General features: G+C 43.6%; 1 protein-coding gene across 4 annotated transcripts in view; it reads right to left on the minus strand.

The window, feature by feature from the left end:
• The window catches only part of Rnf10 (ring finger protein 10), a 37,183-nt gene that overhangs the window by 3,384 nt on the left and 20,917 nt on the right, over window positions 1-12,882 (minus strand). For 2 of the 4 annotated variants that reach the window (XM_005344300.2, XM_005344298.2), the window contains exons 5-14: window positions 10,752-10,936; window positions 10,534-10,670; window positions 8,787-8,947; window positions 8,216-8,341; window positions 7,715-7,970; window positions 7,372-7,505; window positions 5,061-5,178; window positions 4,787-4,888; window positions 3,541-3,696; window positions 1,485-1,585 (exon numbers count right to left, since the gene is read on the minus strand). In XM_005344300.2, coding sequence (XP_005344357.1) covers window positions 1,485-1,585; window positions 3,541-3,696; window positions 4,787-4,888; window positions 5,061-5,178; window positions 7,372-7,505; window positions 7,715-7,970; window positions 8,216-8,341; window positions 8,787-8,947; window positions 10,534-10,670; window positions 10,752-10,936 — 1,476 coding nt within the window. Of the gene's footprint in view, window positions 1-1,484; window positions 1,586-3,540; window positions 3,697-4,786; window positions 4,889-5,060; window positions 5,179-7,371; window positions 7,506-7,714; window positions 7,974-8,215; window positions 8,342-8,786; window positions 8,948-10,533; window positions 10,671-10,751; window positions 10,937-12,882 lie in introns of all 4 variants that reach the window. The other 2 variants (XM_005344299.3, XM_005344297.3) reach the window with 1 other exon arrangement.

Genomic DNA, 12,882 nt, shown 5'->3' on the forward strand with positions numbered 1-12,882 from the left:
GTATTAGACATGGTGACAACTGCATTTACTGCATGTGACATTGGTTGTTCAGAGAAAATACTACTGTCCTCAATATGTCTCTTCTGGGTATGGAATGAAACGCCACCATGGTATCTGCAACTCTTTACACAGAAAAGAGAAAGCATCCTGGCTCAGGATCACTCAGAGACTGAGCTATGCTGTAAGTTACAGAATAGCCTGCACTCCTATGCGAGACCTTTCCCAAACAAAACAAAAAACCCACAACCACAGGGGGAGATAAGGGGGAAAAGAAGAAAAAACACAGTTTGTGACTCCTGGTAAAATATAATGTTTGTGATACTATTCTTTCAACTTTTCAAAAGTAAAACTGAGAAGAAAGAAGTAGTGTCAGTAAAACAGTTTTCAACAATTTAGCTGGCTCACTAATAACCCCTGAGGCAGGAGGATTCAAAGTTCAAGGTCACTCTTGACAGAGCTAGTTTTAATGAGATCCCAGCTAAAGGAAGCATATAAAATTAAGCAAATGCCTATAATCCCAGTACCAAAAGGGCCATGATAGGAAAATACAAATGCAACACCTCAGTCTGGCTTACCACGCCGTTTAATTCTGGTCTACGCCTCAGCACAGACGACCATTATTATCAAGTAGAGTCTCCATCTTTTTCCTTTCAAAGGTGTACTCATAATCATCCTCCTTACCCCAGTGCAGCTAATGGCACGAGGCGTTTACCATCAAATCTATCTTTTACTTACTTTCAACTTAGTTTACCAGATGTAATCTCATTGTAAACTGAGAAGCAGCTAGATGACTGGGTCCCAACCTTCCTAATGCTTCAACTCTAACACAGTTCCTCATGTTGTGGTGACCCCCAACCATAACATTATTTTTGCTGCTACTTCATAACTGTAATTTTGCTACTGTTGTGAATTGTACTGTAAATATCTGATCTGCGACCCCCAGGTTAAGAACTAATGATCTAGACTAAAGCATTATTATTAAAGATTCTAAGGTCTGGCTTCCTGTGAAGCTGTCCACCCACCTGTCTCAATTACCTGAGCACAGATCGACAATGTGTTTGCTTGTTGTCTTCCTACCTGACCACCAAGGGATGTGGCGGTGGCTAGTTACAGGGTAACCAGGATGACCTTTCCCTCTCAAGATGTAGAGGATTTTAGTCTACATTATATAAATATTACTTACACCCAAGATCCTAGAGCCAGTTGAAATTAACTGATGCAGCCCCTCACCTAGGACACTGTCCACTGATCTTAAATAATTAAAACTTGGATTCTCAATAACTAGTAAGAACTCTGTTATTGAGAAAATCCCCCAACATAGTGCATCTGCCCTCAGCTACTTCTTGCTGCTTAAAGTTCCACTACACACAGGAAGCTCTCACCCATCAGGAGGCTCTCTGTCCAGCTATACTAGGCTGAGGGGCAACAATCCTTGGATGAGGTTCCCAGACAAGCAGCAGAGCTCATGTGGGAAAAAGATTTACCTGGGCAAAGGAAAGGAAGGGAGAGTCTTCTTCCAGACTCCCAACGCAGAAGGAGGGACTGCCCTGACTGGTAGTGGGTGACAAAGGGGTCAGCAGAAAGTCTGAAAGGGAATCAGAGACCTCATTACATGAGTTATGTTCCAAAGAATGAGCATCCTCTTAACAATAGCCATGAAAGCCAGGCATGGCGGCACATGCCTGTAACCCCACAACCCTGAAGGCTAAGGCAGGAGGGTGTTTGATGTCAGCTCTGGCAATGCAGTGAGTTCCAGATCAGCCTGGCTTGAGAGCACCTTACCTCAGAGAGGGAGGGAAAGAGGGAGAGAAGGAAAGACTAAGTCAGGGCTGGATAACAAAAGGCAATCCTTGATTCAAGTGTTTTTTTTAAAAAAAATATTTATTATGTATAAGATATTGTCTGCACATATGCCTGCAGGCCAGAAGAGGGCACCAGATCTCATTACAGATGGTCGTGAGCCACCATGTGGTTGCTGGGAATTGAATCCAGGACCCCTAGAAGAGCAGCCAGTGCTCTTAACCGCCGAGCCATCTCTCCAGCCCAATTCAAGTGTTTTAATTCTGACATGTTCTTACACAACAAAAACACTGTACATCAACCTACACCATGAACAGAGAAGGGATTTCTTCACGTCACTGCAACACTGGGGTGCAGCCCTTCCCTGGAAAGTGTTTACACCGTCCACACAGGCTGGCTTTCAAGCTAGGGTTGCTCCTGACTGTAATCCTAGCGCTTGGTAAATTGAGGCAGGTGCATTGTGAGTTCAAAGTCAGTCTGGGCTACATAGCAAGCCTGTCTCAAAATATAAAAACAAAAGGCTGGCTCTCAAAGATTAGTTGTTTGCTATTGACTGGTTTTATGTGGGCAGACAACTTCAAGAAAAAAACCCATCCAGATCCTCCTTTATGGCCGGCCACCGTGACATAGAAACACTCAGGATTTAAGACACACACCAAATTAGTCTTCCTCTCAAGAGTCCTAAGTAGTATTCTGTCCTTTCTCACACATCAGTCTCTCCACTGGCTCGGGGACTGCTAGGCAAGGGCACCATGTCTCTCCTAGTAGCAGGCTTCCACACTAATCCAACATTAGTTGGCAGTTTCACTCTGAGGACCAAACTATTCTTCCTGATGCCTTAGAAGCCCAAAATTGCAAAACAAAACAAAACCTGTCAGATGAAAACATCCTCTACCCCTCAGTTAGTGTAACCGGTGAGTCACAGCATTCTTTCACGTAGCAATTTCCTTCCCAGTTAACTGGAAAAGCATCATAGACTGTCCTCAAGAACCAAGTTCTAGCCCCAGTTCCTACCACTAAAGTTCCTGCACATTATTAGTCTCAGGATCTATGCTGGCTAGTTTTTATGTCAACTTTACACATACTAAGGTCACCTAGGAAGTAGGACTCTTAACTCCATTGAAGCAATGGCTTCCTAAGAATGGCCTATAGGTAAGTCTGTAGGACACTGATGACTGAAGTGGAAAGGCCCAGTGTACCACAGCAGGTGGCCCACATACAGCCCATAAATTTTTAAATGAACCATTTCCTACTGTGCATTTAGTAATCTTATTTTTCCCCTAATTACAATCAATATTATAACAGAGACAGTAACAAACATGCTCAAACGTGAAAACTAGAAGAGGAAAATAAAACAAAAACAAAACCCAGAGAAGATGGGTCCAAGGAAACAAACTGCTCTGAGGTTGAGAAGCCAATAAGGTCTAAGCCAGCATAACCAACAGGCAAGGGCGATAAAATAACAATCAGTGTAACTCAGGACTATCAAGTTTTTCACTTAAATGTCACATTATACCAAGTTGGTCAGAGTTGTAAATTCAGACACCAGGACTTTGTTTAAGGTCTAGGGCATGGAGAGTTGGCTCAGTGGTTAAGAGCACTTGTTCTTGCAGAGGACCTGGGTTTAGCTTCCAGTAACCACACACACACACACACACACACACACACACACACATTTAAAAATTAAATCAAATTAAAGCTCTAGCCAGTGGCAGAATTCACTAAATATCAACTCTTTACCTGCATGAGAACCTGGACTTCTGCTAAGAGGAGAAAGGGAGAAGGCCCCATGGCCCTCTGTGCTGGTGGGACCCAAAGCAGAATCAGAGGAGCAGGTATAGGAATTGAAGGCAGGAAACTGCTGAAGGTTCTCTAGGGGAATGTGGACTTCAGGATCTGCAAAGCAAAGGTTAAATAAATTTATTACATAACTGTTTGGAATTTTTCTAGAGAGGGGCAATCTGGAGGGCCTAGAGGATGCAAACAATTATGAATCTATGCCTTTGCTTTCATACAATAATCCATGCTATGTGTAATCCAGAATAAAGGAGGCTGGAACAGTAAGAGCAAATTTAAGGCCATCCTAGGCTATATAAACCAGAGCCGTACCCCCACTCCCTCAAAAAGAGAAGACTAGCTATGGTGCAAGCCTAGACAGCTTCAGCCCTTAAGAGACAGCTCAAGGTAAGTCAAGTCTACACAGTAAGTAGGTTCAGGCTAAACAGTGAGCTGTTGTCTCAACAAAACACAACAAAAAAAAACTTTAAATGAAATAAGAAAGAGAAAAAAAGACAATAAAACTTTTTTTTGAGACATTTGTTTTCTTAAAGTTTAGGGTGTATACTTGCTACAAGGTTCTAAAAGCCCAAGCATATACTCACTTCACTTTACCAAGCCAACTTTTATTTACCATAGTAGATGGAACTGGGAGAGCTTAGTCCTTTCCCCAGTCCTCAGCTTGTCTGCCCCCACTTTTCTCTGAGACAGGTCTTCTCTGTGTAACAGTCCTACCTGTCCTGGAACTGGCTCTGTAGACCAGGCTGGCCTTGAACTCACAGACACCCTCTACCTCCTGAGTGCTGGGATTAAAGGCATTCGCCACCACGCCCAGCATTTTTTTTTTACTTTATCTCTACATCTAAGTTTTCAGTCTAAGTCACCAGACCCTGCTCTAGTGCTTGTTTTCTAGTGGATAATGAGGCCCTCAAGTCACATTAATCCCCTGGACTTAGTGACTTATTCTAGAGTCAAATCAGAAGATTGCATCCTGATCAACAGAGCTCTCACGCCCAAACCCTGCACATGTTTTCCATGGGTCTGAACAATCATGTCTAAGGCAGGCAGCTGCCCCAGCACTTTGAACAGCACTCCAATTCCCTACCATGGAACAAATGGCAGAGCATAAGCAAACAGCCTGGCTTCTGCAAGGAGTCGCATAGATTCACACACAGCAAAGCTAAGCAAACACAAGAGCTCTTGAACTTACACCTGCCCTGTCTCTTGTTCTCCTCCATTTCAATTCTGCGTTCTCGGCGTCGCTCCTCTCGAGCCTTCTTTTGGCGCTGACGCTTTCTTTTCTCAATGTCATCTGTGGGTTGGTCAAGTTGTAAGAAAGCCAGATCACCCATCATTAACTACTAGATGACTAGTAGCCAGTGGGTCTTCTGGCCTAGATGAATGACTCTTTCAGGATATAGCTTAAGCCCTTCCTCCCATACTAGGTTCCCAGTACAAAGAGAAGCAAAACAGTTCTTTCTCACCTGAGAACATCTCGAGAGTTTCCTTAGAAACCACAGGAGGCTGCAGAGCCAGTTCACAGATGCTGAACTCACAGGTGAGTGGCAAGTGAGAGAGATACCTATGGCGCTGTCGAACATCCTACATTGAAAACAGAACCAATGCTCAACAGCTCTTAAGAGCAAAGGATCTCAACCCAACATCCCAACAGTATACACACTTAGCGCTGTGACTCAGAAGAATGCCACTGTTACTGCTCTTTTGAAAGGCAGATACTATGGGCAACCTACAGGTGGAACATCCATGGGGGGAGGGGATGATAGAGAGATGACTGAGTGGTTAAGAGCACTGGTTGCTTTCCAGAGGTCCTGAGTTCAATTTCCAGCACTCAACAGTGGCTCACAACCATCTGTAATGGGATTTGATGCCCTTTTCTGGCCTACAGAGCACTCATACCCCCCACCGCGCAGAAAAAAAAAAAAACATTCATCAATTCATCACTCAGGGTTCCTTGGATTGAGCTGTAAGTGAGTAAATTGAGCCCAGTAACAAACTGATCTAAAGCTGGCCATTGTTTCTAACTGTCTAGGGTCCACTATCAGAGAGCAAACAGGAAAAAGCAAAGTGTATGTACTCAATAACAATGAAACAAAAAAAAAAACGGCCTGGAACTGGGAACCACTGATAGAATCAATGACAATGGAAAGGAGGAAGGGTAAAGCAAGACCTACTGAGTGGAACACAAAACCAAAGTCAGTTCACTTAAGTTTCTATTCTTTTTCTGGATTTATTTCATGCAAAGTTTGGGGTTTTTTTTTTTTTTTGTTTGTTTGTTTTATTTTTATTTTTTTTTGAGACAGGGTTTCTCTGTAGCTTTGGAGCCTGTGCTGGAACTAGCTCTTGTAGACCAGGCTGGCCTTGAACTCACAGAGATCCACCTGCCTCTGCCTCCCAAGCACTGGAATTATAGGCCCACCGCCCGCCACCCAAGAATCTTTTATTTTACATCTACAATTCTATAATCAACACAGGCATATTTACTGAATGACAAAAAATTCACATATGTAAACCAAACCATAATTCAAAGGTACCTTTCAAAACTAAAAACATACTCCTGTCTGTGTGACCAAGCATAAAACATTGAAAGACTTTGGGGTTTTGAACATTTCTCTCAACGGTAAAAAGAGAGAAAAGGCGAGGGTGTGGTGGTGCACACTTGGCCAGCCTGGTCTATACAGCAAGTTCTAGCATAGTCAGAGAGCTACATAACAAGATCTTGCCTCAAAAAATAAATAAAAATTGGGGGCTGGAGAGATGGCTCAGTGGTTAAGAGCATTGCCTGCTCTTCCAAAGGTCCTGAGTTCAATTCCCAGCAACCACATGGTGGCTCACAACCATCTGTAATGAGGTCTGGTGCCCTCTTCTGGCCTGCAGGCATACACACAGACAGAATATTGTATACATAATAAATAAATAAACATTTAAAAAAAATTAAAAATCAATCAATCAATCAATCAATTTAAGCCGGGCAATGGTGGCTCACACCTTTAATCCCAGCACTCGGGAGGCAGAGGCTGGCAGATCTCTGTGAGTTCGAGGCTAGCCTGTTCTACAAGAGCTAGTTCCAGGAGAGGCTCCAAAGCTACAGAGAAACCCTGTCTCAGAAAAAAAAAAAAAATCAATTTTGGGTGGGACAAGAACAAATGCATATGGAATGAAAAAGAAGATACTAATACCCCAATCGCAGAAAATGACCCTGAGAAACAGAGCAGTCCATCTGACACTGAGACCTGGCATGATCTTAAAGCAGCATCTAACATTTAACACAATTCACTGCACCATCACTAACAAAGAGATATAAATCAGGTCGCAGGATAGAGCTGTAGCTCAGTGACAGAATGCGCCAGCACACACACACTGAGTTGTTACCCAGGACTACAATAAGCTTAAACAAACAAAAAACAATTTAAACAAACCATAGATAGCACTTCTGTGATAGAGGTAGGAGGGACACAAGTTCAGATATCCTTAGCTATAGAGCCTAGGCTGCATGAGACACCCTCTCAAAAAAATTAATAACGGTTAAGTGTGGTGGCACACACCTTTAATCCCAGCACTTGGTAAGCAGAGGCATAAGGCCAGTCTGTTCTAAGTAGCAAGTTTCAGGACAGCCAGGGATATAAAAGAGAAACCCTGCCTCAAAAATAAATAAACAAACCACAACAAACTTATTAAGGGCCCCAAAGGTCTCTATAGTCTTACTCTAGTTAGGCCTACCCCAAAGAGATTAGACTAATGTCACATCCTGCTATTCCCCTCTACAGAAAGCCTTACCTCAGACATGGAATACCCAGCAATCTCTACCACTGTCGCTGAGATCTTCTCTGGGCTCTGCTCCAGGCTGCCATACTCCCGCACAAGGCAGCGCACATTGACTGGGTGCAGGAACATGTGTTGTCCATCCTCCGCTAAAGACAAGAGCTCTGTCACACAAGCCCAGGCCAGCCTTCAGCAGGGACCTCTCCTCTCCCAGCTAGGCCTGCCACTCCTACTTGCTGCTGGAAAGCAGTCAGTCAACCCCCAGGATCTGGTAAAGACGCCTCCCCCTGTTCAGAGTACCAGGTCATCCCTCTCAAATACCTCTTAAGGAAACCAGCCCTCCTCCTGGGGCCCTCACCTTGGTAGAAGTAGTAACAAGGAGAGCTGCTCAGCTGAGTGAAGCCTGGCATAGTGATGGGTTCCTCCTGGCTTGACTCAGTACAAATGGTCCCCTCCCCAAGATTGTCATCTGCTACCTCTGACTCCTCACAGGCTTCTGTCTCAGACACTGCTTCCTCTTCTTCTACCAAAGGAAGAGCAAGAGGACGAGGGGAATCCAGAGAACAAACTTCTGGAGTTTCTTCATCGAAAGCAGACAGATACTCTAGCACACCCTGCTGGAACAAACCGTAGGTCAACAGAAAGTACTATGCCCTGTTCCATGAAATGATGTGGCAAAGATAGGCCTAAGTTCCCTGGATGCTCATCTGAGCTCTCATGGCCATCCCCATCCTTGGAAAAAGCTGACAGACCGGGTCACAAGGACACAGCCAACAGTCACCATCTCTTCCTACACCAGCCCCACAGCCCACAGCAGTCTTAAGAACGACAGTCACTCAGTTCTAACAGGCACACTGACCTTCCTGGGTTGGAAAACAGACTCCTTCGCCAGGGGAGCCATCAGCACCAGTTGTTCCAGAGCAGCCACAACTCCAGGGACCTCCCCTTTGCCTCCAGCTACTCCAGACAGAGCCTCTTCCCGAATCTAAGACCACCAGAGAAAAGACCAGAAACATACTCATTTTGAAGGTCAAGCAAGTGAGTGATTCTCACTGCTCAAGTTGAAGAATCCCTGTTTTAGAGGATACAGTAGATACTGAATTCTTTCTTTGGCTAATTCAACTTACTCCAATTTCTTAACAAGTGTTGCCAAGGCCTGGCAGACACTCCACAATGTCTCCCAAAACACCTTCATAACTCTAAGTATTTTCCTAGACAAGGACAAAACTAATTTGCTTATTAACTGAGAATACAGCTCAAAAAGAAACCCATCGTGACAGTGAGTCACAAAAACATTCTGAGCAGTTACTTTTAGCTCTCAAAGAGTCTGAAAGCTCTCAAAGTCAATCCTTCCTTCCTCTTACCACTTAAATAACGCTTTCAGTCTCCTGGATCTGCGGGAACTTGGTTTTCCGTTCCCAATGACTTACCTTAACCTCCTGGATAGCAGCCTCGATAAAGCAGGACTCAGGAGTGTGCTTCTCCTCTGCAAGCTGCTGCTCCAGGGCTACTTTTTCTTCCAGAACTACTCGGTGCAGCACCTGTTCCTTAGAGGCCAGCAGCAACTTGGAGTACTGGCTGTGCTGTTCATCTGCAAGAAAGGCAATGGATCACAAAAACACAGCTCTCAGGTGCTGTGACTGAATAAAACTGTCTCACACATACTTTTTCTGACCTAGGAAAAAATGAGACTAAATATAACTTCCTGAAAACATTAACAATAATCTTAAACTAAGTTAATTCAAGAAGTCTAAGAAACCAGAAAAAAGGGCTGGGGAGATGGCTCAGCGGTTAAGAGCACTGGTTGCTCTTCCAGAGGACCCGGGTTTAATTCCCAGTACCCACATGGCAGCTCACAACTGTCTCTAACTCCAAGATCTGACATCCTCACACAGACATAAATGTAGGCAAAACACCAATATACATGAGAATAAATAAATTATTTTAAAAAAATCAGTCTAATATCTACTAATTAGAACATTAAGCCTAACCATAAGGAAATGCTTAGAAAGGTGTTTTCTAAGAATGAGGCACTGTATCGTCCATCTACTGTGTAAGGGCTGGAGACAGCTCAGCAGTTAAAAGCATTTAAATTATTTTTTTTATAAATATTTATTTATTATGTATATAATATTCTGTGTGTATCCCTGCAGGCCAGAAGAGGGCACCAGATCTCATTACAGATGGCTATGAGCCACCATGTGGTTGCTAGGAATTGAACTCAGGACCTTTGGAAGGCTGGCTGCTCTTCAAGCAGTCCTGAGTTCAATTCTCAGCAACCACATGGTGGCTCACAATCATCTGTAGTGAGATCTGGTGCCCTCTTCTGGCATGCGGGCATACATGGAGGCAGAATGTTGTATACATAATAAATAAATCTTTTTTTTAATATTTATTTTTATGTATACAATATTCTTTCTGCATGTATGCCTGAAAGCCAGAAGAGGGTACCAGACTTCATTACAGATGGTTGTGAGCCACCATGTGGTTGCTGGGAATTGGACTCAGGACCTTTGGAAGAGCAGGCAATGCTCTTAACGCTGAGCCATCTCACCAGCCCCAATAAATAAATCTTTAAAAAAGAAAAAGAAAAATCCTAGAGCCATACAATATACAACGTAACAGTTGTCAAACTAGTATAGCTAACCCCAATCTCAAAAGAATGAGTAAGCTGAAGAAGCCTAACATTTTGGGGGTACCTTTAGGAAAAAGACTCATGGATGGCTTATTTCCTTACTTCCCTAATACTTTGGTTTTTTGAGACAGTTGTCCCATGAAGCTCAGGGTGGCTCCAACTTGTTATAGTCAAGGGTGACCTTGAACTTCTGGTCCTTCAGTCTCAGCCTCCAACTGCTAGGATTACAAGTGTGCATAACTCTGGCTAGCTCTTCCCTTGTGTTTCTGTTCTGTCAGTGCTGGGAGTTGAACCTATAGATTTGTGCATGCTAGGCTGCCCCTGTTTAGGGACAGGTTCTCATTATATGGCTAAAACTGGTTTAGCCAAAAGATGGATTTTTATTGTTGCTGTTGTTTTTGAGACAGTATTTCTCTGTCTAGCCCTGTTGTCCTAAAACTCACCCTATAGGCCAGAATGGCCTTGAACTCAGAGATCCTTCTGCCTCTGCCGCCTGAGTGCTGGGATAAAAGGTGTGCACCCTCTAAATGACTCATGCTCACCTCCTAGATGAATAGGTTGGTCTACATTCATCCACTTGGATTTAGGCAAGGCCACCAACACTCCTTTCTCTCTCTTCATCAGCTGCATTGTAATGGTGTCACCCACAGCGTACTGGCGTGACTCTGTGGCAACAACACTGAGACAACGACGTTTAGCAGAGTGAGATGAAGCAGAGTGAGGAGGCAGCAGGCTAGGGTCTAATGACTCTCAGTCTTACCTCTTGAGATCCTTCTTATGCACAGAACTGTAGCAGATGGGACATTTACTCCAGGCTTTCTCACTGAGTGAAAGATAGTGCAGAATGCATGCCCAGCAGAAAATGTGTCCACAGCGGGTTATCTTGGCTGCAGTAGGTGGATAGAGGCATATTGGGCAAGATGGCACTTCATGGCTACAGATGCGCTGAAACACAATGACAGCAGAACATCACTGCTTTCAGAACTGACTATGGAGAGGCTGAGAAAGTCTCTTGTATCTCACCACTTCTTTACCAGACTGTCTAACAGAAGAGTCGACTAGAGAGCCGGCTCAGCAGTCAGAGCACTTGCTGCTTCACTGTATCGTCTGAATGAGAATGGCCTCCATGCCATTCCCAGTTAGCTCTGTCTCTGCTTGTCTCTGGGTGTTGTTTCAACATGTAAATTCTCAGCTACTGCTCTAGTACCATGCCTGCTGCCGCGTTCCCCTCCAGGACAGTCATGGACGTATCCTCAGAAACTGTAAGCAAGTACTCAATCAAACAGTTTCTTCTATAATTCATGTCTCATTACGGCAATAAAAAGACATTGCTCTTGCAGAGGACCCAGATTCAGTTCCCAGCACTCACATATGCTCATGACCCTCTGTAACTCCAGTTCCAGGAGATCTAACGCCCCTTTCTGGCCTATACAGGTACCAGGCCTGCACACAGTGTACTTAAAAATACATAGGCTCTGGGCAGTGGTGGCACACACCTATAATCCCAGCACTGGGGAGGCAGAGGCAGATCAATCTCTGTGAGTTCGAGGCCAGCCTCATCTACAAGAGCTAGTTCCAGGACAGGCTCCAAAGCTACAAGAAATGCTGTCTCGAAAAACAAAAAAAGAATAAATAAAACCTGTTTAATAGTAAAAGTATAAAGATGCACAACACATTTTAAGTAAATTAAGAAAGCCACAATCATGGGTTAATCAAATAGGACAGTTAACCAGACACTTGGAGGGTCTACATTACAGGGAAAAATGACATAAATTACAGCATTCCATTTACATTTTTAGTTTTTCAAGACAGGGTTTCCAGTAGCTATGGAGCCTGTCCTAGAACTCCTTTTCTAGACCAGGCTGGCCTTGAACTCAGAGATCTGCCTGTTTCTATTTCCGAGTGCTGGGATTAAAGGTGTGCAACACCACTGCCCGGCTACAATAATTTATTTTTATTTATGACCAGTAACTAGTGTTTTGCCTGCATGTATGTCTGTGTAAAGAAGTCAGATCCCCCAGAACTGGAGTTACAGACAGTTGTAAGCTGCCATATGGGTGGGTGTTGGGAATTGAACCCTGGTCCTTTGGTTCAACGGCTGAGCCACCTCTCTACCCCGGCTACAATTTTTAAATATATATTTAGTAGAGGCATAAAAGTTCACATTTAATTTACTAATCATCTTCCAATAGAGTAGTGAAGACCTTCACTTTACGTGTGTTTGCTTTTTAAACAATGTATATAAAATATCTTTTCTTCTAAGGCATTCTATGTCATTCTTAGATGACTGTATAAATTTTTAAAGTAACAAGAGTCCAAATTTGTCAGAGTAACATACATAAAAAGCAATAGCACTTATTATTTTAAAGTAACTAGATCATATACCATTAGGATCAGCAAGGAGACACAAGTTCATAACCTAACCAGAAAAAAATGCAAGCATGGCTTTGCAGAAAATGCAACCACTTGATAATCTAATACTACTTACAACAAGTGACTGCCAGTAAAGAAAAGTCTATGTAGCTGAGCTCAGCCTGGGTAGGAAGGTAACGAGAGCTCCTCTAACAGAGTCCTGGTTACGACTTCCTTGACGAGTGACTGATAGAAAGGAATGCTTACATACCCTTGGAGCAGAGCCTTCCATATCCCAAGTCCACTTGGTAACAAAATAAACTCCAAGAGGAACAAGAAACTGACCTCAGTAAAATATGTGCCATAAGGCTAGTCAAAAATTGATATCCAGCCGGGCGATGGTGGCGCACGCCTTTAATCCCAGCACTCGGGAGGCAGAGGCAGGCAGATCTCTGTGAGTTTGAGACCAGCCAGGTCTACAGAGCTAGTTCCAGGACAGGCACCAAAAACTACAGAGAAACCCTGTCTCGAAAAACCAA

Source organism: Microtus ochrogaster, chromosome 2 (assembly GCF_000317375.1).
Source record: "Microtus ochrogaster isolate Prairie Vole_2 chromosome 2, MicOch1.0, whole genome shotgun sequence".
Classification (NCBI taxonomy): Eukaryota; Metazoa; Chordata; class Mammalia; order Rodentia; family Cricetidae; genus Microtus; species Microtus ochrogaster.